This window comes from Bison bison, unplaced genomic scaffold, assembly GCF_000754665.1.
Source record: "Bison bison bison isolate TAMUID 2011002044 unplaced genomic scaffold, Bison_UMD1.0 scf7180017851016, whole genome shotgun sequence".
Taxonomy (NCBI): domain Eukaryota; kingdom Metazoa; phylum Chordata; class Mammalia; order Artiodactyla; family Bovidae; genus Bison; species Bison bison.
The window spans coordinates 403,722-423,906 of record NW_011481589.1 but is presented as its reverse complement, the minus strand read 5'-3'; the positions used below and the strand labels follow the sequence as shown (position 1 = coordinate 423,906).

At 36.1% G+C, this 20,185-nt stretch overlaps 1 protein-coding gene across 2 annotated transcripts in view; it reads left to right on the top strand.

Moving 5' to 3' along the window:
* EPS15 (epidermal growth factor receptor pathway substrate 15) overlaps nucleotides 1-20,185 on the top strand; it is a 140,142-nt gene that overhangs the window by 83,711 nt on the left and 36,246 nt on the right. For both annotated transcript variants that reach the window (XM_010849679.1, XM_010849689.1), the window contains exons 14-18: nucleotides 8,507-8,668; nucleotides 9,065-9,262; nucleotides 15,249-15,452; nucleotides 17,447-17,563; nucleotides 17,798-17,888. In XM_010849679.1, coding sequence (XP_010847981.1) covers nucleotides 8,507-8,668; nucleotides 9,065-9,262; nucleotides 15,249-15,452; nucleotides 17,447-17,563; nucleotides 17,798-17,888 — 772 coding nt within the window. The remainder of the gene's footprint in view (nucleotides 1-8,506; nucleotides 8,669-9,064; nucleotides 9,263-15,248; nucleotides 15,453-17,446; nucleotides 17,564-17,797; nucleotides 17,889-20,185) is intronic.

The window sequence follows — 20,185 nt, the reverse complement described above, 5'->3', positions numbered from 1 at the left end:
TGTGTGTGTGTACATCTATCTGTGGTTTTTCACTGCCTCATCTTTTGAGATTGTGAATTTTAAATAGCTGCTTTGGGAGAGCACTAAAATTTACACTGTTCTTTTCAAGCTAAATCAGCTATCCTTAATATTTGATTTCTTATATTTATAGAAGTTTTGTTGTCAGTCAACATTTCTTTGTTATATGCTAGTCCTTCTTTTACTTAGTGTTGATGGTAAGGTACATGTTAAAGCTTCAAGTTTGCTGAATCCAAAATGTGCTTGGCTGAGGAAGTCTAAATAGTTGAAATTTTTTTTTTTTTTTTTTTTTTGCATAAGGTGCTGTAAATAAAAGGTATTTTAGAGCATGTAGAGCATAGTGAGTATAGGCCACTATGTAATGGTTGAACATGCAGGTTCATTGGAAAAAACCATAGGATTAAAGCTTTGCATTAGTAGACACATTACTCATTCCATGTCAGTACAGGTATTTTTGTATTGTTCATGGTAATGAGATACTAGACTAAGAATGACATGGATAATTGACATCTACAAGTAATTAAAACTTTCATTTTAGTGATTATTTTCGATTTTCTGAAGCAAGACCACTTAACTGAAAGTGTTAATAAGTATATTGTATTACCTATTGAGTTTACTCTGAATTAGCCATTGGTAATGAGGCATAACATGAATAGACTAGGAATAACATGAATAATTAAGATCTGTAACTAACTTGAACTTTTAGTATTTATTTTCTAATTTCTCTGCCAAAAGGCATTTTACTATAGCTTCCCTGCTTCCTTCTTACCCCACTTTCTAATGTAGGTGCTAATGAAAAATGCCAAAATGAAGGCATCAAGGGAGAAGTAAGAGAATTTTGACTCATCAGTAAATATCTTTCTGCCTTAATCAAATATGGCTTTTCTGCATATTCTTGCTTTTCTCTATATTTATAAAGTTACAGATTGTGATAATATGAGCTCATATCTCAAGTAGAGAAACCAGACTTTCAAAGCCTCTTTAGATTTGATCAAAGTGCCAAAAGACTAGTTCTTTTTTATTTTAGCATTTATATAGTCTAATTCAGGTAAATTAGAAGGTCTGCTACATAATTAATTTTGTACGTTTGTTTCCTGTTTGTGTTCTATTACCATCTTGAGAACTCACAGTTCACGATTTTTTTCTTGAAGAACAAACCAACAATTGACTTCATATTTTATGTCATGAGATGATCACTGTTAACTCATATGAGGTACACTGCTAGTTTGTCAAGTTCTGTGGAGAAATTAGATCCAAAATGGGGGAAACTGTAAAAGGCTGTTCTATCTCAAATGTTTATGGTTTGAGTTTCTTGTTGTTACAGGAAGAAGGTAGACCCACATTCTTTCCTACCTTAAACTGCATATGCACAATTTTATTAAAAATTTTATTCAAATATAACCTTATAGCTCCATTTCTTAAAAAGAAAAAAAAAAACTTTGTGAAAACCAGCCAACATCCTTGCAACAAATTTTTGCTGCCACATTTACTGGAATTATTAAAAAAACATAGTTTCATCTTTGTACATCTGCGGGGATGTGCTCTGAGATCACACTCCCCCTCCCGCCACCCCCACCCCTTTAAAGAAATATGTATTTTTATCTAGAATGACCTTTAATTAGTGTCTGCGTATTTTCCAAAAGCGCTAGAGGCATTATATGTACACCATTACAGAATTATTATGAGGCCGTATATTCTGTTGTTTACCATTGCATTAACCAACACAAAGTCTATGCATTTTTTATGCGTTTGTCCCTTCTTTCTAAGTCAGATTTTCTTGTAAGCTAACCTTTCCTCAATGGTTTCTTTCTTTTCTTCTCCCTCCCTCCCGTTCTTCTTTTTTTCTTTTTTCTTTCTTTTTCCGCTTCTCTTTTTCTTTCTTTTTCAGAAACCACCTTCTCTATTTTTAAACATTTCGAATTCCTTAAAAAAAAAAAAAAAAAAAAGCTGTTGAGTGATCTGCCATTTTGCCCTAAAACGACTCAGCTCTCATAGCCTGTTTTTATCTGTACCGTATGATTTTATTTCATCAGAACTTCATATATTTGGACAGTAATAACACAGAATCTAAAAAAAAAAAAAACAAACAAAAAACTGTCCTTCAAGGTAGTCAACAAATATTTAGGAATTCACCCTCATGTATACTTTCTTCAATTTTGCATAGAAGTTTATAGGAATGACTTGGTATCAGAGAACCTTGAATTCAGTTCCTAATTCTGGCTCTTCTGAAGTTTGAGATCCTAAGGAAGAAATGTAACCACTCTGCACATTAGTTTTCACTTCTGTAACATGAAATAGCAGAGTTTGCTGTTAGAATAAAATGACATATTATTGGTAAAGTGCCTCAAAGTAATTGGCACAGGGTTAGAGTTCAGTCACTTCCCTGGTGGCTCAGACGGTAAAGCGTCTGCCTGCAGTGCAGGAAACCCGGGTTCGATCCCTGGGTTGGGAAGATCCCCTGGAGAAGGAAATGGCAACCCACTCCAGTACTCTTGCCTGGAAAATTCCATGGGCTGAGAGGCTCCTCAGAGCCTGGTAGGCTACAGTCCATGGGGTCGCAAAGAGTTGGACACGACTGAGCGACTTCACTTAGAGTTCAGTAGATGTTCTAATTGGTAGTAGTATTCTATATCTTACTGCCATCTCTTTGTTACTCTCCCTTCATCATCATGCCCTTCTCTGACTTTTATTTTCATATCAGACTCTGCATATGGGTGTGTGTGTTTGTGTGCATGTATGTGCATGCACCAAGTTGCTTCAGTGTGTCCAACTCTTTGCGACCCTGTGAATTGTAGCCTGCCAGGCTCCTCTGTCTGTGGGATTCTAGGCAAGAGTACTGGATTCTAGGCAAGAGTACTGGATGTTTGCCATTCTGTCCTCCAGGGGATCTTCCTGACCCAGGGGTCTAATTTATGTCTCTTGTGTCTCCTACATTGGCAGGTGTCTCCTACATTTACCACCTGGGAAGCCCTATCTGCATATAGGACTAATCAGTTTTTCCCCCCCTGTTGCTGTCACTTTAACTGCCAGCCTATTTTTCTCTATTTTTGTTGCTTTGTGTGACCCTTTCCCCCCATCCTAGCTTTTCAGTAATCTTGCTTAATTTCCTGTTCACCCATACCTTTGTGCTTAATTTATCTCCCCAGGACCAAGATCTTAAGGCCAAATCCATGGGTCCTTCCTGCATTGGTTACTGATTTCTTGGGTTGCATTCTCCTGAATATTCGTAGCCCTCCTTTGACCTTTTGCTTCTGTTGCCTTTGCCCAGGACTGATGGACACACTCTGACCCCCTCTTTCCTCCCTTTTCCTTACCCTCTGTCATCCACATACCATATACTGATGCTTCCCAGATATCTGTCAAGCCCTCAGCTCTTTAGAGTGCAAGTCTCACATCTCCAGTTAGGCATTTTGAGGTTTATCATTTCAAATCCAGTATATCTAAAATGAGTCTCACCTTGCTGAAAAAAATTGACTTCAAGTTTTGAATTTTCCTGTCTGTTTTTCTTTTTCACTACTGCCACCCCTGTTACCTAACATCTGAAATTTTTAAGTCAGATCTAAGTGCTTACTCCATCTTCCTCCTTGCTTTCTACCCGAACCAGTTTTAGTAATTATGACTCTCATATGTGAAAATCTTTACTGCCGCCCACTGCCACTGTTAGTGGTGGGAGAATGTCATCCTCATGGGTATATTGGAAGTAGAAAAAAAGATTATAGGCCATCCTCTTGTACTACTTATTTTTTGATTGCTTGCATCTGAACTGTGTGGTATACACTTGCTCTTTGTTGTTCCCTCTTTTATAACTTTTGTTGCTGCAATCTAGAATTCCTTATCTTCCTGTTTATGTGAATTCCACCCATGTCTTAAAATCCAACTGAAACTCATCACTTCTCTAAATTTTCCCTTCTTTTTCCCTTCAGTTTGCTTGTCTTTCTTACATTGGGACTTCCAGAGGAATGTGTGTACACTTATATGGCATACCAGTATGTTATCTTATTATACTCATTTAATGTGTATGTATATAGATTCCAGTATCTTACAGCCTATATTGTGAGCTCCCTAAGCTTAAAAATTGTACCTTGGATCATATCTTATACTGTAGATGGTAATATATTCTTAGATGGAGGTAAATTTAAAGAAGCTATTGACAGTAGAAATGAATAAACTTCCATTTTGTGCATGAAATTAAAAATGGGACAAGAGACATCCAGAAACCACAGGCAGAAAGGATTGGGAGCACAGTTGATATCATGAAGAGTCAGCCTTTTCTATATTGTTCATACTACCTTCATGAGAGAGAAGCTCACAGTTATTTAAACTTCATCAACAAAGATTTAGTAGCTTATAGTAATTGCCCATTTTTTTCCCCCTAGATGAAGAAAGATGATTTATTTTGGGTGAAAATAAAATTAGATACATGAGCTCAACATTCTTTTCCTGGTGATAGTGCTCTTAGAACATGCTGAGAAGCATATGATTGAGAAATAAAGGCAGGCTGTTAGTGAGGTTTTCTAACATCTTCCCTAGTTTAATAGGTTCCCTTTCTGGTCTTTGACTTAAAAAACATCTTGCTTTATAGTTGTTACTTTTTTATGTTAAGAATATTCCTGTAACTTCTATTTTGAGAATTAGGCCAACATAATGAATGTACTTGATTATTTTTAGTTCTGGATTAGTCTGTAGAGTTTTTTAATCAATTAAATAGCATTTTCGGTAAGATTACCAAAATACTTAAAATTCCTTTATTCACTATAATAACTTTTCAAGTATAGATATACTGTATGTATGCTTTGAGTTTTTTTTTTTTTTTAAGTAAGTGTTTTATTTATAAATTAGTTATCATTTTTGTGTATTTTTTACTCTGTATTTATATGAAATAGATCTAAATGTATTCATGTTTTATAGATTTACTTCTTTGGTTGTACAGCCGATTTGGGTTGCTAAAATGAATTATCTGATTCTTGAGTATAGCTGAGAGCTTTTATATATTTGTTTAAATTTTATTTCTACTACCCTCCATAGCACTTCAAAGGATATGGAGGGATGGGGACAAGTTTATCATTTTCTTTATCTTGTGTGATTTCTAGAAAATAGGATATTTTCTTTGAAATTTAGTTTTAAATAAAGCCAAGATTGCAGATCAAGGATCCTTTCACTCCTGGATAAAGAACCTTGGATGTGGCTTGCTTTGGTATTTTTCTAAAGCAAAGCATGACAGTGCATTACAGTAGTCTTGTTCACTTTATCCTTGCCATTTCCTAATTGCTGCTACCCTCTTTTCTTTTGCTGTTGGTGGCACAGGTGAGCAAGTAGAGCATGATCATGGAAAATAGAGCATAACTAGGAAGGCATCTGCATGTGTCTTTAGTCACTTCCTTGATGAGTTGGCATTTGATAGTAACTGAGGTTGTACCCTAATTCAGGAGAGGATTTCCCCAAAGGGCTACCTTCAGATTAAGAGAAAATTATCCTAGTTTAGTGGCAGATGGTGTTTGCTAAGAGAATCTGCCACTGTCCTACTCAAGGGTGGGCAGGGAGAGAGATGTACATCCGTTGACTTCACTTAGTCTCAGGATAAACCATTCTGTGCCAAAATAAAATAACCAAGTAGATATGGATATTGAAATTGTTGTGAAAATTACATTACAGTGGTGGCAGCCTTACCAAGTAATTTTGTAGTGAAATTTGATTCTTCTTCTTCCTAGTGTTTATGTTTGCAATCTGTTCATTTTGCTTTTGTACAGTTTAATAATTTTAAGTTTGCTTACTGAAAAAGAAGACCTTTGTGTGTATGGATTAGTGTTGAAATTTTTTTAGAGAAGATCTTTTTTCATATTTAAAATAGACATGGAGAGGCATTAATTTAAATATGGACCTGTATCCAGCTTAAAATATGTCACCAATGTGAGGTATTTTTTCAATAACCTTTCCCTCAAGGCCCATACTTTTGTGTTACTATGTAGATTTTTACTGTAGCATAAAAGTGAGGTTGGGAAATTTGAGGGAATATGTTTGCTCTTTGGAAGAGAAAGGGCAAGAGTAAATGTTATATTGATTTGTTTATTCCCTTTCCTCTTACATAAACCTATCCTCTAGGGATGTGTTTAAAGTGACTCACTAAAAAATACAAGTTTTGAAATCTGGGTTGATTTTATTAAAAGAAAACAGCATTGATCCTACTATTGGTAATTCTTACATTAAAAATTCAGTTGCATCAGAATATTTTTATATTGGTATGAAACCATATGATATGTGATACTTAAAAACTGCAGACTTGACATTTTCTGATTATAAAAGTAATATGAGTCCATATTAATCTTGCAAAATAAAGAAAGGTATAAAAAGAAAATAACTCTACAATTTCACATTTCAGGGAGAGTCATGGTTAACATTTATATATGCATGGCTCTATATTTATTTGCAATCATACTGTATTTGCCTTTGTATTCAACTTTTAAAAATTAGCATATATCTTAGTCATTTTCTTATATTATGTGACCCTTTTAAAGCAAATTTCACTTTTCTTAATTGGATTTAGAATGAAAGTAGAGACATCAAAATTACGTATATTTATAAAGACTAGATATTATTAGAGATGTAAAGTCTAAGGTTTTTTGGGGGGGGATTGGGGAGAGGGTAGGAAATTAGAGTAGAATTTTTGAAAATGGGAATAAGAAACATTTTTTCCTTATTCCTGTTAAGCATTTCTTTAAAAATGCCTTTTGGGTCAGCATATTGTTATGTATAAACCGTATAATAATTTTATAACAGTATTGACAGTGGATTATATTCTCAAATATAAAAATCACTTTAGATCTGCAGATGGCGTGCTTTCAAAATATTTTGTAATTACAAGAATTTTTCAAGCCACTGTAGTTTTTCAAGGAACTGGATTAAAGTGAAGCTGTTGTTATGTCTTCCTAAAGAGTAATAGTATATAAGATAATGTAAAAAAAAAAAAAAACCACACAAGAAAGATATATGCCACAGTGACATGCTAAAGTAGTAAAGATTATTTCCATATAATGGAAATTTAAAATGTCAAATCATTCTTGGTCTACAGTCTATACAAATGTTGAATCAGTATAGAAAGTTAGATACTATTTTAATTTAACAAAATGCATTTGCTGTAGGTCAGTTAGAGGCTAGTTTTAATATTTTGCTATAGTTTAAATATAGAGTGAAGCTTTCTGTAGTATGTTGAAAGAAGTTGTTTCTGTCAGCTTCAGGCTCATTCCCCAGTAGTTTCTCCCAGATAGTAGAATCCTTGTGATAGTTACAAATCATTGCCTGATTAATTGCCTGGAATGTGCAAGACATTGTATTAGATTGTGGAACCTCTAAGAAAGATGAAGCATTGGCTGCCTATGAGGAGTTTATTATTTAAAGGTAACTGTAGTACATTGTTTTTTGCACTGTGTTTCTCTGGTGGCTCTGATGGTCAATAATCTGCCTGCGATGCAGGAGATCAAGTTTAGCCCCTGAGTCAGGAAGATCCCCTGGAGAAGGGAATGGCTACCTACTCCAGTATTCTTGCCTGGAGAATTCTATGGACAGAGGAGCTTCATGGGTTACAGTCCATGGGGTCACAGAGAGTCGGGCACAAATGAGCAACTAACAGTTGAGCAGAGACTTCAGGGAGATGAGGGATTAAGGCATGTGGATAATTTGGGGAAGAGCTTTCTAGGAAGAGGGGATAATCAGGGAAAGATCTGAGAAGGAAGCATATCTGACATGTTTGAGAAGCATCAGAAAGGCCAGTGTAGCTGAAATTAAGAGTGAGCAAAGGAGAGAGCAGTGGAAATGAAGCTGGGAGATGGGACCACCTGGGGCCATTGGAAGGACGGGTTTTTATGGTAAGGGAGATGGGGAGTCAGTGCAGAGTTTTGAGTAGAGGAGTGCCATTGTCTGATGTAGTTTTTTAACAGTGACTGCTATGCTGTAAATAAACTGAAAGGTAGCATGGGTGAATGAAGGGAAACCAGTTAGAAGGCAGCAATCCAGGAGAGAGAGAAAAACGACTTGGACTGAGGTTGAAGAAAAACATGGCCGGTTTTTAAAATACATTTTGAGGGAAGGAACAGCAAGATTTGCTGACAGATTGGAGATGAGATGTGAGAGAAAGAGAAGAGTTGGAGGAGATGCTGTATTTTTTGGCCAGAGAAACTGAGAGGGGGCAGATGGAGGATAAAGCAGATGTTGTGGAGTGGCGGGGGGAGGAAATGCCAGGAGTTCTGTTCTTATTATGTTAGAGAAGTCCATCAGACATCCAAGGATGGATCTGAGTAAGCAAATTGAATGTCTAAATCTGGAATCTAGGAAAGATGTCCTCAAGTAAAGATTGTATTTAAAGCTATGAGTCCTCCAATCCACCAACACAGTATACGTAATAAGATGAGACTTTACCTTCCCTTATGATAGACTTTTAAAAATTATTAACCTTCTCCTGCCTCTAGTAAATAATGTTAATATTCCTGTATTTCAGGATCTTCAAGATGAAGTGCAAAGGGAGAATACTAATCTGCAAAAACTACAGGCCCAGAAACAGCAAGTACAGGAACTCCTTGATGGGCTGGATGAGCAGAAAGCCCAGCTGGAGGAGCAACTGCAGGAAGTCAGAAAGAAGTGTGCTGAGGAGGCCCAACTGGTAAGGCCTGGTGGCTTACTGCTGCCTGTGTCTTTACCTTAGGTGCTTTGCTGGCTTAAGATAGAAACCCTCTCTGCTCGTTGTTGTTGTTGCTGTTGTTAGGTGGCAATCTAGTCAACATGAAGTTTGGGAACATGAAGGAGATGGGACATGTTTCATCTAGAAACTACAGGGGAAATAGGACACTGCATGTTTTTTTCTTTTTCTAAAATTTAGTTGGAAGTATGGTACCTATGTCTTCCACTCTCCTCTGTCAGTCCCTGATTGCCCTTTTCTACAGAAAATATATATCAAAAACACCAAAGTAGTAAACTAAAATAAATATTGCATTATGGAATGTTTTAATGACATCTCTTTTTTTAATCCCTTTTTTGTCTTATTCACCGCATGTTGTAGATTTCATCCCTGAAAGCTGAACTAACTAGTCAAGAATCACAGATCTCCACTTATGAAGAAGAGCTGGCCAAAGCTAGGGAAGAGCTGAGTCGCCTACAGCAAGAAACAGCAGAGTTGGAAGAGAGTGTGGAGTCAGGGAAGGCTCAGCTGGGACCTCTTCAGCAGCACCTGCAAGATTCACAGCAGGAAATCAGTTCAGTAAGTCTTTGTGGGAGTGAAAAATACACTCAAGTGGGCACTCACGTATCCTTTTAGTACATAGTATTTTCTCCACGTCTGCTGCTGCTGCTTCTGCCCAGTTTATTATTCATTTTTTGTCATTTTATATGAAGAGGCTTCTTGTCACCTGTCATAAGTTAAAACTGTTGTGAGTCTTATACATCTGATGATTATCACTGGAATCTTATTGAGTGTGCAGGCTTTGTAATTAGATGGTTTGGGTTTAAACGCTTGCTCTGCTGCTTACTGCCTGAATCATCTCAGTGTTAGATTCCTCATCTTGGAGAACTGCAAATTCCCTGGTGGCTCAGCGGTAAAGAATCCACCTGCCAATACAGGAGACATGAGTTCAAGCCCTGAATCAGGGACATCCCCTGGAGAAGGAAACGGTAACCCACTCCAGTATTCTTTCCTGGAAAATCCAATGGGCAGAGGAGACTGGCGAGCTCCGGTATATGGGGTCGCAAAAGAGTTGGACGTGACTTCGTGACTAAACAACAATAAACCACCAGGGACTTGAATTTCACCCTTTTCACTGCTGAGGACACGGATTCAATTCCTGATTGGGGAACTGACGTTTAAGATCCTGCAAGCTGCACAGCATGGCCAAATTTAATAAAATAAATAAATAGAATTGGAGAATTAACAGTACACCTGCCTCTTTCAGCTGCTTTTAAAGTTTAAATGGGGCAAAACCAGTGAGACATTTGAGCATAGGGTTTGGTAAATAAGTACTCAGTAAGTGTTGCTTATTTTTATAAATAATAACCTGGTGTCCTACCTTTTGGGGATTCTAACCTTAAAATCTAAGATCATGGCATCTGGTCCCATCACTTCATGGGAAATAGATGGGGAAACATGTCAGACTTTATTTTTTGGGGCTCCAAAATCACTGCAAGATGGTGATTGCAGCCATGAAATTAAAAGACACTTACTCTTTGGAAGGAAAGTTATGACCAACCTAGATAGCATATTCAAAGCAGAGACATCACTTTGCCAACAAAGGTCCGTCTAGTCAAGGCTGTGGTTTTTCCAGTGGTCATGTATGGATGTGAGAGTTGGACTGTGAAGAAAGCTGAGCACCGAAGAATTGATGCTTTTGAAGTGAGGTGTTGGAGAACACTCTTGAGAGTCCCTTGGACTGCAAGGAGATCCAACCAGTCCATCCTAAAGGAGATCAGTCCTGGGTATTCATTGGAAGGACTGATGCTGAAGCTGAAACTCCAATAGTTTGGCCACCTCATGTGAAGAGTTGACTCATTGGAAAAGACCCTGATGCTGGGAGGGGTTGGGGGCAGGAAGAGAAGGGGACGACAGAGGATGAGATGGCTGGATGGCATCACCGACTCGATGGACATGAGTTTGGGTAAACTCTGGGAGTTGGTGATGGAGAGGGAGGCCTGGCGTGCTGAGATTCATGGGGTTGCAAAGAGTCGGACACAACTGAGTGATTGAACTGAACCTTAAAATCAGTTTTGCTCATTTAGAAACCTTTATTTTTTTTTTAATTAGGGAATTATTCTTTATATAGATAAATATGACTGTTGTGGTAGGTCCAGAATATAGATCCTTTGCTTTGCTGTTTCTTGACTTCCCTAAATGGAGATTAATATTTTATAGAATGATGGTAGGATGGTTGGATGTGTGTAGAGACTGCATAGCCCATTCCTTTCCATTTGAATTTGAACAAACTGAAGCCAGGGAAGGTGTAGGAACTTACTTATGGTTATGTAGCCTTCAGAAGAGCCATAGTCTAGAATTCAGATTGTCTGAAACTTGGTCAGTTAATTATTATGTATAATGAAGTCCTTCCCCTTGATATGCTTTTTCCCCCTCTCTTGTCTGGTAGATGAATACCTGCTTACCCATCTTGTAAGCCGTAGCTTAACTTCTTCTTTCTTTGTGGCATCTTCTGAATCTTGCCTTTATTGGACATTGTACTTCTGTTGCAGTAATTGTAACATTTTCCCCTGCACATTTGTTTATTTGTCTACCTCTGTCAGTAGATGGAGCTTTTTGGTCTAGAAACATACATATTTATCCAAGCATTTAGCACAGTTCTTGTCTCAGTGTAGGTACTCAGTTAACATGTAGTAAACCCAAAAGAATTTTATAGTAGTGGGAATGATCCTAGATAAATGGACAGTCTTTAAAATAGTTTTAAGTTTTTAAAATATTTTTACTGTTATTTATAGACTGTAAAATTAACCCATTTTAAGGGTACAGTCCATGATTTTCAGTAAATTTAGAGTTGCTCAAACATCACAATCCAGTTTTAGAATATTTCCCTTACTCCCAAAAGACCGTTGTGCCCATTTATCATCAATCCCCACCCTTACCCCTGGGTAACTACTAATCTGCTTTCTGTGTCTATAGATTTGCCTTTTCTGAACGTTTCATATAGAGGAAATAAGTGGTCTGTGGTCTTTCTCATGTGGTTTCTTTCACTTAGTGTAATGTTTTTGAAGCCCATCCATGCTGTAGCATGTAACAAAATTATAGTTCATTTTATAAGGTATGTTGTTTATTTGTTCACCAGTTAATGGGCATTTGGATTCTTTCTTCCTGTTGACTATTATGAATAATGATGCTATGAATTTTCTGTTTGCATACAATTCTTTGTGTAGACATGTGTTTTCATTTCTCTTGGATATAAAATAGTTGGCTATATTGTAAAGTTACATTAAACTTTTTTTTTAACTTTAAATTGCCAAGCTTTTCCAAAGTGGCTGTAGCATTTTAATACTTGCCGTAGCAATATATAAGAGTTCCAGTTTCTCCACATTTTTACCAACACTTTTATTGTCTTTTGGATTATAGACATTCTCGTAGATGTAAAGTGGTACTTCATAGTTTTTAATTTGCAGTTCTCTGATGACTAGAGATGTTGATCATCTTTTTGTATGCTTATGAGCCATTTGTATATTCTCTTGGATGAAATGTCTGTTTAAAGTCCTTTGCCATTTTGGGTTGTCTTATTAAATTACACAAGTTTTTAAAAATATATATATGTATATTCTGGAGATAAGTCCTTCATCAGATATTTGATTTACAAATAATTTTTCCCAGTCTCTGGCTTGTCTTTTAATTTTCTTTTCTTTGACTTTTTTGAAAGGGGATTTCTTTCAAAGGAAAGAGCATAAATTGGAAAAATAGAAATGACTCTGGATAGTATAAATTATCAGAGAGAAAATAAAGCCATGTTTTGAGCATGGAAGATAGTGTCAGCAAGCTGTACTACCAAGTGTGCCAGATATCTGTGGAAGGAATTAGATCTTTGTGTTTGATCTCTAAATCTTAAGAATAAACATACCAAATTCTTACACTTGACTCAGGTACCGTGAATCTTTCCCACAGAGGGCAGCATATTCCCATGGGCCTATAAAAAAGAAATTTAGTTGTAAATTAGCCTGGTGCTTTTATTGCTCTCTAAAGCTTACCTATAGCCTTTGCTCTCTAAAGCTTACCTATAGCCTTTTTTGAAAAAGGAATAACTAAAGAGAAGTTTGTGACTTGCTGAATTTTTATTTTTATTTCTTACCTTGTATTTTCTAGAGAACAAAGAACCTTTGACCTTGACTTTATGTAACTTACTTGTGCAATATATATTATTTATCCAAGTATTTCTGGCAGTTGAAATGTTTGTTGTACCTTCCTTGCACAGTTTGCAAAGAGCTTGTGTTAGTTGTGTGATTATTTTTTTCTGTATCCTCTAAGTTTACCTAGCGAGTAAGGAAGAACACAGGCTTAAATGGCAGGTGCATGGGAGAATCAGACACAGGAAAGCCAGGTTGTTTCATGATTCTGTTGATTGTCTCAAGAATAACTATAAGGAACAAACTGTCCTAAATAGAACTCTTTGATAGGCAGGTACTTCACCCAACTGCTTCATCTATATGGTGAGTAATGTTTTAAATTTTAGACTGCAGGGTAGCATTAAAGTTGATTTAATGGTCATGATAAATTTCAGTGAAATAAAAGAGAATAGGAAATAACAGCATACATTACAGTTGTTTCACCCCTGTGTATATGTGTAAATGTATAGTTATATGTATGATGTATGCATCTATATGTTTTATGTATTCACACACACACAGACATATGTACATACATATTTACTGGGTCTAAGTGTAAACTCTGTTTCTTTGTGTAGATTAAAGTAAAAGTAAGTTTATAAACCACTTTTCTATAGCACTAGGAATATACAAGGCATATGCTTTGTGTTATAAATGTGTAGTATTTTTGATTGTTAGTTTAAATCCTAAATGAAATGCAATTTGTGTATATATATACACAATATATATATATACACAAAATGAAATGTGTGTGTGTCTATATACACATATATATATGTATGTCTGTATACATATATACACAATATATATACACAAAATGTGTGTCTATATACATATATATATATATGTGTATGTCTATATGCATATAGACACACACACACACACACACACACACACACTGATGCCCACTGTTTAAATATATAAGGATAATACTCGTGTTTTTCAGTGAACATTTATTAAGCACTTACAGTATGTATCATTGTGGTAGATGTTAGAGATACAAAGTTAATAACAAAAATTTGGTCTCTATCCTCAAAAGGCTCAAGTCTTTAACTTTTTAAAAATAGAGCAAATTAGTAGAAAAGGAACAGGAAATTTTAATTGTTATAGTAGTGAGAAATGTAGTGTGCTAGGTACTTTCACACACATTGTCCTTCGTTTACATAGGCCTTTACATTTTACAGAGTTCTTTTAAATATGTCTTTTACTTCACATAACAGTCTTCTATGAAGATAGTTCTTACTACCTCTATGGATTAAAAAATGGAAGCTTGGAGAGGGTACTTTGACTAAAATAACCTAATAATTAGAAAGTGATAGAGCTAGATGTACATCTGTCTCCTTATCCAATATAGTGTTCTTTTTCCAGGTTATGGTCCTGACTTTTCCTTTGGTAAATTACAGATTCCAAATTGGGCAACTTAAAAACTTTATGGGAAATATTAGGGGAATAAGATTAGGGAACAGAGCCTTGCTTTACAGAATGTCAATAGGTAATTTTTATATTTGCTAAAAAAAATATATATAACATGCTAATAAATAGAGGACACTAATGTAATTAAAATATATATATATATTATGAAAATGGTACTTTTCAGTAAAGTTCCGTTTGTTTTTTTCACTAGAAACATTTTTTGATTTTGTTGTCTCAATTTCTTTGAAATATATGTAAATGTGTTTTTATTGTAGATATTAGTATAAAAACGCATTTTTTCCTTCTAGTTCCCCACATTTTTCTTTTTATATATATTAGAATTTATTGTGTTGTCCCAGGTATAGAAAGTCAATGGATATTGAAATTTAAAAAAACTTTGTCCTTCATTTAACCTGTTTGGTATATTTTAGATTTAGAGACTACTCCTTAAGGTTCTAGCCCATTAATAAATAATGCCAGGGGATAGGACACTAGCTCATTGCATCTTTGTTTTCACTTCTCTTCTTCCTAATAGGAATATGAATGGCTCCAAAGTCTTATGTACTCTTCGTCTATTTCCTCTCCCTCTCCTAAAGTGTCATCATAAAATCTTGTCTTGAACTACTGCTTTGCCATCTTTTTCCCAATACTCTGATGCTTTTTCTAGTTATATTCTAAAGGACTGCCAATTAGCAGATATTTGAATTAAAATTCTTGGATCTTTCAAAAGATGTACAAAAGCAAATCCATATATACTGTAATTTCAGGAGGAGAACTTACTCGGATGGATTACTGAAATCCTTTTCTCTGTCTTGCTGCATTCCTTAATGGAAGCAGATTTATCCTTGATCAAGTCTAAGCATATAGTTATTTTTATATCACGTCTTTCTAGTAATTTTGTCTAGTTTTTGTCTAATTTTTGTCTAAAAATGTCTTTCTAGTAAATTCTGTTTTGTATTTCTGCTTTGTGTTGACAGATGCAAATGAAACTTGTGGAAATGAAAGAGCTGGAAAACCATAGTAATCAGTTAAATTGGTGCAGTAGTCCACACAGCATTCTTGTAAATGGTGCTACAGATTATTGCAGCCTCAGTACCAGCAGCAGTGAAACAGCGAATCTTAATGAGCACACTGAAGGCCAGAGCAACCTAGAGTCTGAGCCCATACATGAGGAGTCTCCAGTGAGTCTAATGGTTCCTTTAATTCCATAACCAACTTCAGAAGGAAAAAAACTGATTCAGATGAAAGTTTTGTTGACATCGTACCTAATATAAACATGTGGCCTTGCCTCATCTGAGACAATTGAGAAAGAAAGAGTGGGTTCTAACAGTTTAAACTAGTGAAAAATGTAATTTTAACTGATCTATTTGTTATAGAGCCATGTTTTCAAAGTTGTGGTTCTGTAGATAGTAACTTCTGAAAGTAGTATTTATTTTTAAGTGCTCTCATCCAAAGCTGAAAGTAATTATTTCATAATGTTGAAGACATTTATTTATTTACTGTTTTTTTTTTTTTTTTTTTGAGAATATCCGCTAATGCAAGAGTGCTGCTCTCCCGAATGAGAGCTACAGAGACAAAAGACCTTTAACCCCGTCTTCCGGCTGCATGCAGTCTAGTCCTGTAACACTGTGTTAAAAGGCAGTGATAAAGTAAATAGGGTATTCAGGTAGGACAACTTGGAGGAGGCTCAGAGAGGATGTCATAGGGAAGCTTTACAAGTGACCACTGAAGTGAGAAGAGGTTAAGCAAAAGAGAAGGTGGTACATTTCTGGCAGAGGAAACAGCATTAGCATAAGCATGTAATGGGAGAAAACATGCTGCACGGTATCATGAGAAGTTTTCTGAGGATGTTTTGTGATGGTGAGGGATGTATTGGTAGGAGATGAGGCTGTCTCCTGTAGGTTACCTGCATTACCTCTGGTACTTTTTATCAAGATGGAGATATCTGTGCCCCATTCCAAACTTGTTGAACTAGAGTTTCTAGGTTGGGCCCAGGTACATATGTTTTTTTTTACTTGGTACATATGTTTTTAAAAACAAATTCCGTAGGTGATTATGATATGTGCCTAGATAAAAATGACCACTTTTAGTTCAGAAAGGACCAAAGAGTAAGAAATTTGGATTCATCTTGCAGCACTGGGGAATTCGCCTTACTACAGTGAGTAGCCATTGAAGAATTTTTAAGCAAGAAGTGACAAGATTGAGTTTACCTTTTAGAAAAGCTGGATAAGGCATTCCCTGGCAGTCCGGTGGTTAGGACTTGGTCAGTCCTTTCATTGCTGTAGCCTGGGTTCAATTCCTGGTAAGGGAACTAAGATCCCACAAGGTATAGGGTGCCACCAAAAAAAATTTTTTTAAGTGGACTATAGATTGGAGAATAGGATTGGACATACCGAGATATGGTGAGAGACTATTGGGGTAGTCTATGTGAGAATTGTTTTAACCTGGATCTAACCAGTAGCAGGAGGGATGATGAGAAGAATACAAATTTGATAGATACTAAGGATTTAAAATTAACAGATTTAATGTTATTTGTACAGTGCAGTCTTGAACTGCACAATATTCTTTTAAGCACAAAATGCAAATTACTAGGTTATCCTTCAAAGACATAGGATGGTATGAAATAGAAATTGGCTTTGCCACTTCTAAAGCCTTATTATCTACTGATCTAAATGCAGAAAGCAATGACGTCATTGAAGGATTTCTAACCAGAAGATCATGATTAGATTCCTATTTTAGATCTATTACTTTGGCTGCCCTGAGAAGGATAGATGTAGAGGACAAGTATTGCAGGCAGGAAGGCAGTTGGAATATTATTACTACAGTAATATGTACCAGAAATGATGATGCTATAAATGAATGATAGTGACAGTCAGGATGGAGAAGAATGGAAGAATTTGAGAAATAGATGAGAATTAGACTCCATAAGATTTGGAATCTAGCTAGGGGATGACCAGAGGGAAGTAGTTAAGGAAGAACTGGAGTTTTCTGGCCTTAAGTGGTTTTGAGGCTTGGTGATATCATTTCCCTAAGAAATATTATAGAAGTCATCCAGTGAATGTATTCTGCTTATCTTTTAAAATTTTCTAGTAATTTTTGACTCTTGTCAGTTTCCTTTGCCAAGTAGAAAATATATTGTGAAAAATTAATGTTTTGAAGGATTAATATTTTGTAGGCAAGAAGTAGTCCTGAAGTACTGCCTTCTTGTGTGACTGATGAAAATGAAGAGGTGACTGTAGCTGTTAATGAAAAAGTTTGTCCTGAATTTAATAGTGACAGATGTTCAAAAGAGGTAAAAATAATTCTATATTAATATGTAAATGTTCTTATCATTCTCTTCTCAATAGGGGTTATATACTATTTAATGCTAAGGAAACAGAAAAATGTGTTAAATGGACTTTATGACCACAAAAATATTTGTTATGTTACCATCAGTTGATTTTTCAAACATGCTATTTTATTTTAAGATGTTACCTTTTAAAACTTTGGTTTCTAAAACTTTTTTTTAATTTAAAATTATTTTTAGGAAGATCCATTTAATGTAGAAACAAGTTCACTGACAAATCCAGTTGCAGATTCACACCTGGATTTTTTCCAGTCTGATCCTTTTGTTGGCAGTAAGTACTCTTATATTTACATTACTAATTTACCAGAAGGGACCATATAAGAATTTGGGCTTCAGTTTTGAGAGCCTACTTGTTATAGCAAAAGTAGAAAAGAGAATGATGTTTTTATATGGTCAGACTTTAGTATTTGTCCTCTCCAGGCAACTAAATCCTGGAACTAAGCATTTGATTATGTTTTAGGAACCCCTGATTAAGAATATGTTTCTTGTTCAGAATAGAGACCCAAAGAAAGAGAAGAGATTGGGCAGTCTTAAGTCATCCAGCAATTATTTACCAAAAGTGCCAACACCATGCTTTTACAACAGAAACTATAGTAGTTAGTAGCTTCGATCCCTGCCTATGGTAGTTAGTAGCTGCCTAAAGTCTTATTGAAGAATCATAAGCTCAATAAATTAAAATACCTGATGTCATCATAAGCTATGTTAAATACCACTCGTGTTAAACTTCTTTTTATTTATTTCCAAACTCACCTTGTGAAACTGATATTAATGATTATAAGTTATTGCCTGTTCCCCTAACCCTCAATTCGCCCAACCACTAATCTATTTTCTGTCTCTATAGATGTGCATACTTATGGAATTATACACTATATGCATTTTTATGTCTGGCTTCATTCATTTAGCCTAATATTTTCAAGGATTACTCACATTTTAGTATGTTTCAATATTTCTTCCTGTTTTATTGATGAATATTATTATATGGATGTACCACATTTTACTTATTCATTGGTTGATGGGCTGTTCGGTTGTTTCCACTTTTTTGGCTGTTTTGAATAATGCTGTTGTGAACACTCACGTACAAGTTTTTGTGTGAATATATATTTCCTTTTCTCTGGGGTGTATATCAGATCATAGTACTCTGTTGAATCATTTGAGGAGCTGCCAAACTTTTCCAAAGTGTCTGTAGCATTTATATATATATATACACACACACACACATATATTCCCACCAGTAGTATATGTGGCTTGCAGTTTCTCCGTACCTTTGCCAACACTTGTGACTATCTATCCTTTTAATTATAGCCATCGTAGTGAGTGTGAGGTGGTATCTTATTTCAATTTGATTTGTATTTCCTTAATGACTAATATTGTTGAACATCTTTCTCCATGGTTATTCAGTTCAGGTCAGTTGTTCAGTTGTGTCCAACTCTTTGCGACGCCATGAACTGCAGCACGCCAGGCCTCCCTGTCCATCACCAATTCCCGGAGTCCACCCAAGCCCATGTCCATCGAGTCAATGATGCCATACAGCCATCTCACCCTCTGTTGTCCCCTTCTCCTCCTGCCCTCAATCTTTCCCAGCATCAGGGTCTTTTCCAGTGAGTCAGCTCTTCGCATCAGGTGGCCAAAGTATTGGAGTTTCAGCGTCAACATCAGTCCTTCCAATGAACACCCAGGACTGATCTCCTTTAGGATGGACTGGTTGGATCTCCTTGCAGTCCAAGGGACTCTCAAGAGTCTTTTCCAACACCACAGTTCAAAGGCATCAATTCTTCGGCACTCAGTTTTCTTTATACTCCCAACTCTCATGTCCATACATGACCACTGGAAAAACCACAGCCTTGACTAGACGGACCTTTGTTGGCAAAGTGATGTCTCTGCTTTTTAATATGCTGTCTAGGTTGGTCCTGACTTTTCCTTCCAAGGAGTAAGTGTCTTTTAATTTCATTGCTGCAGTCACCATCTGCAGTGATTTTGGAGCCCAGAAAAATAAAGTCTGCCACTGTTGCCACTGTTTCCCCATCTATTTCCCGTGAAGTGATGGGACTGGATGCCATGATCTTTGTTTTCTGAATGTTGAGCTTTAAGCCAACTTTTTCACTCTCCTCTTTCTCTTTCATCAAGAGGTTCTTTAGTTCTTCTTCACTTTCTGCCATAAGGGTGGTGTTATCTGCATATCTGAGGTTATTGATATTTCTCCTGGCAATCTTGATTCCAGCTTGTGCTTCTTCCAGCCCAGCGTTTCTCATGATGTACTCTGCATAGAAGTTAAATAAGCAGGGTGACAATATATAGCCTTGACGTGCTCCTTTTCTTATTTGGAACCAGTCTATTGTTCATGTCCAGTTCTAACTGTTGCTTCTTGACCTGCATATAGGTTTCTCAAGAGGCAGGTCAGGTGGTTTGGTATGCCCATCTCTTTCAGAATTTTCCAGTTTATTGTGATCCACACAGTCAAAGGCTTTGGCATAGTTAATAAAGCAGAAATAGATGTTTTTCTGGAACTCTCTTGCTTTTTCCATGATCCAGCAGATGTTGGCAATTTGTTCTCTGGTTCCTCTGCCTTTT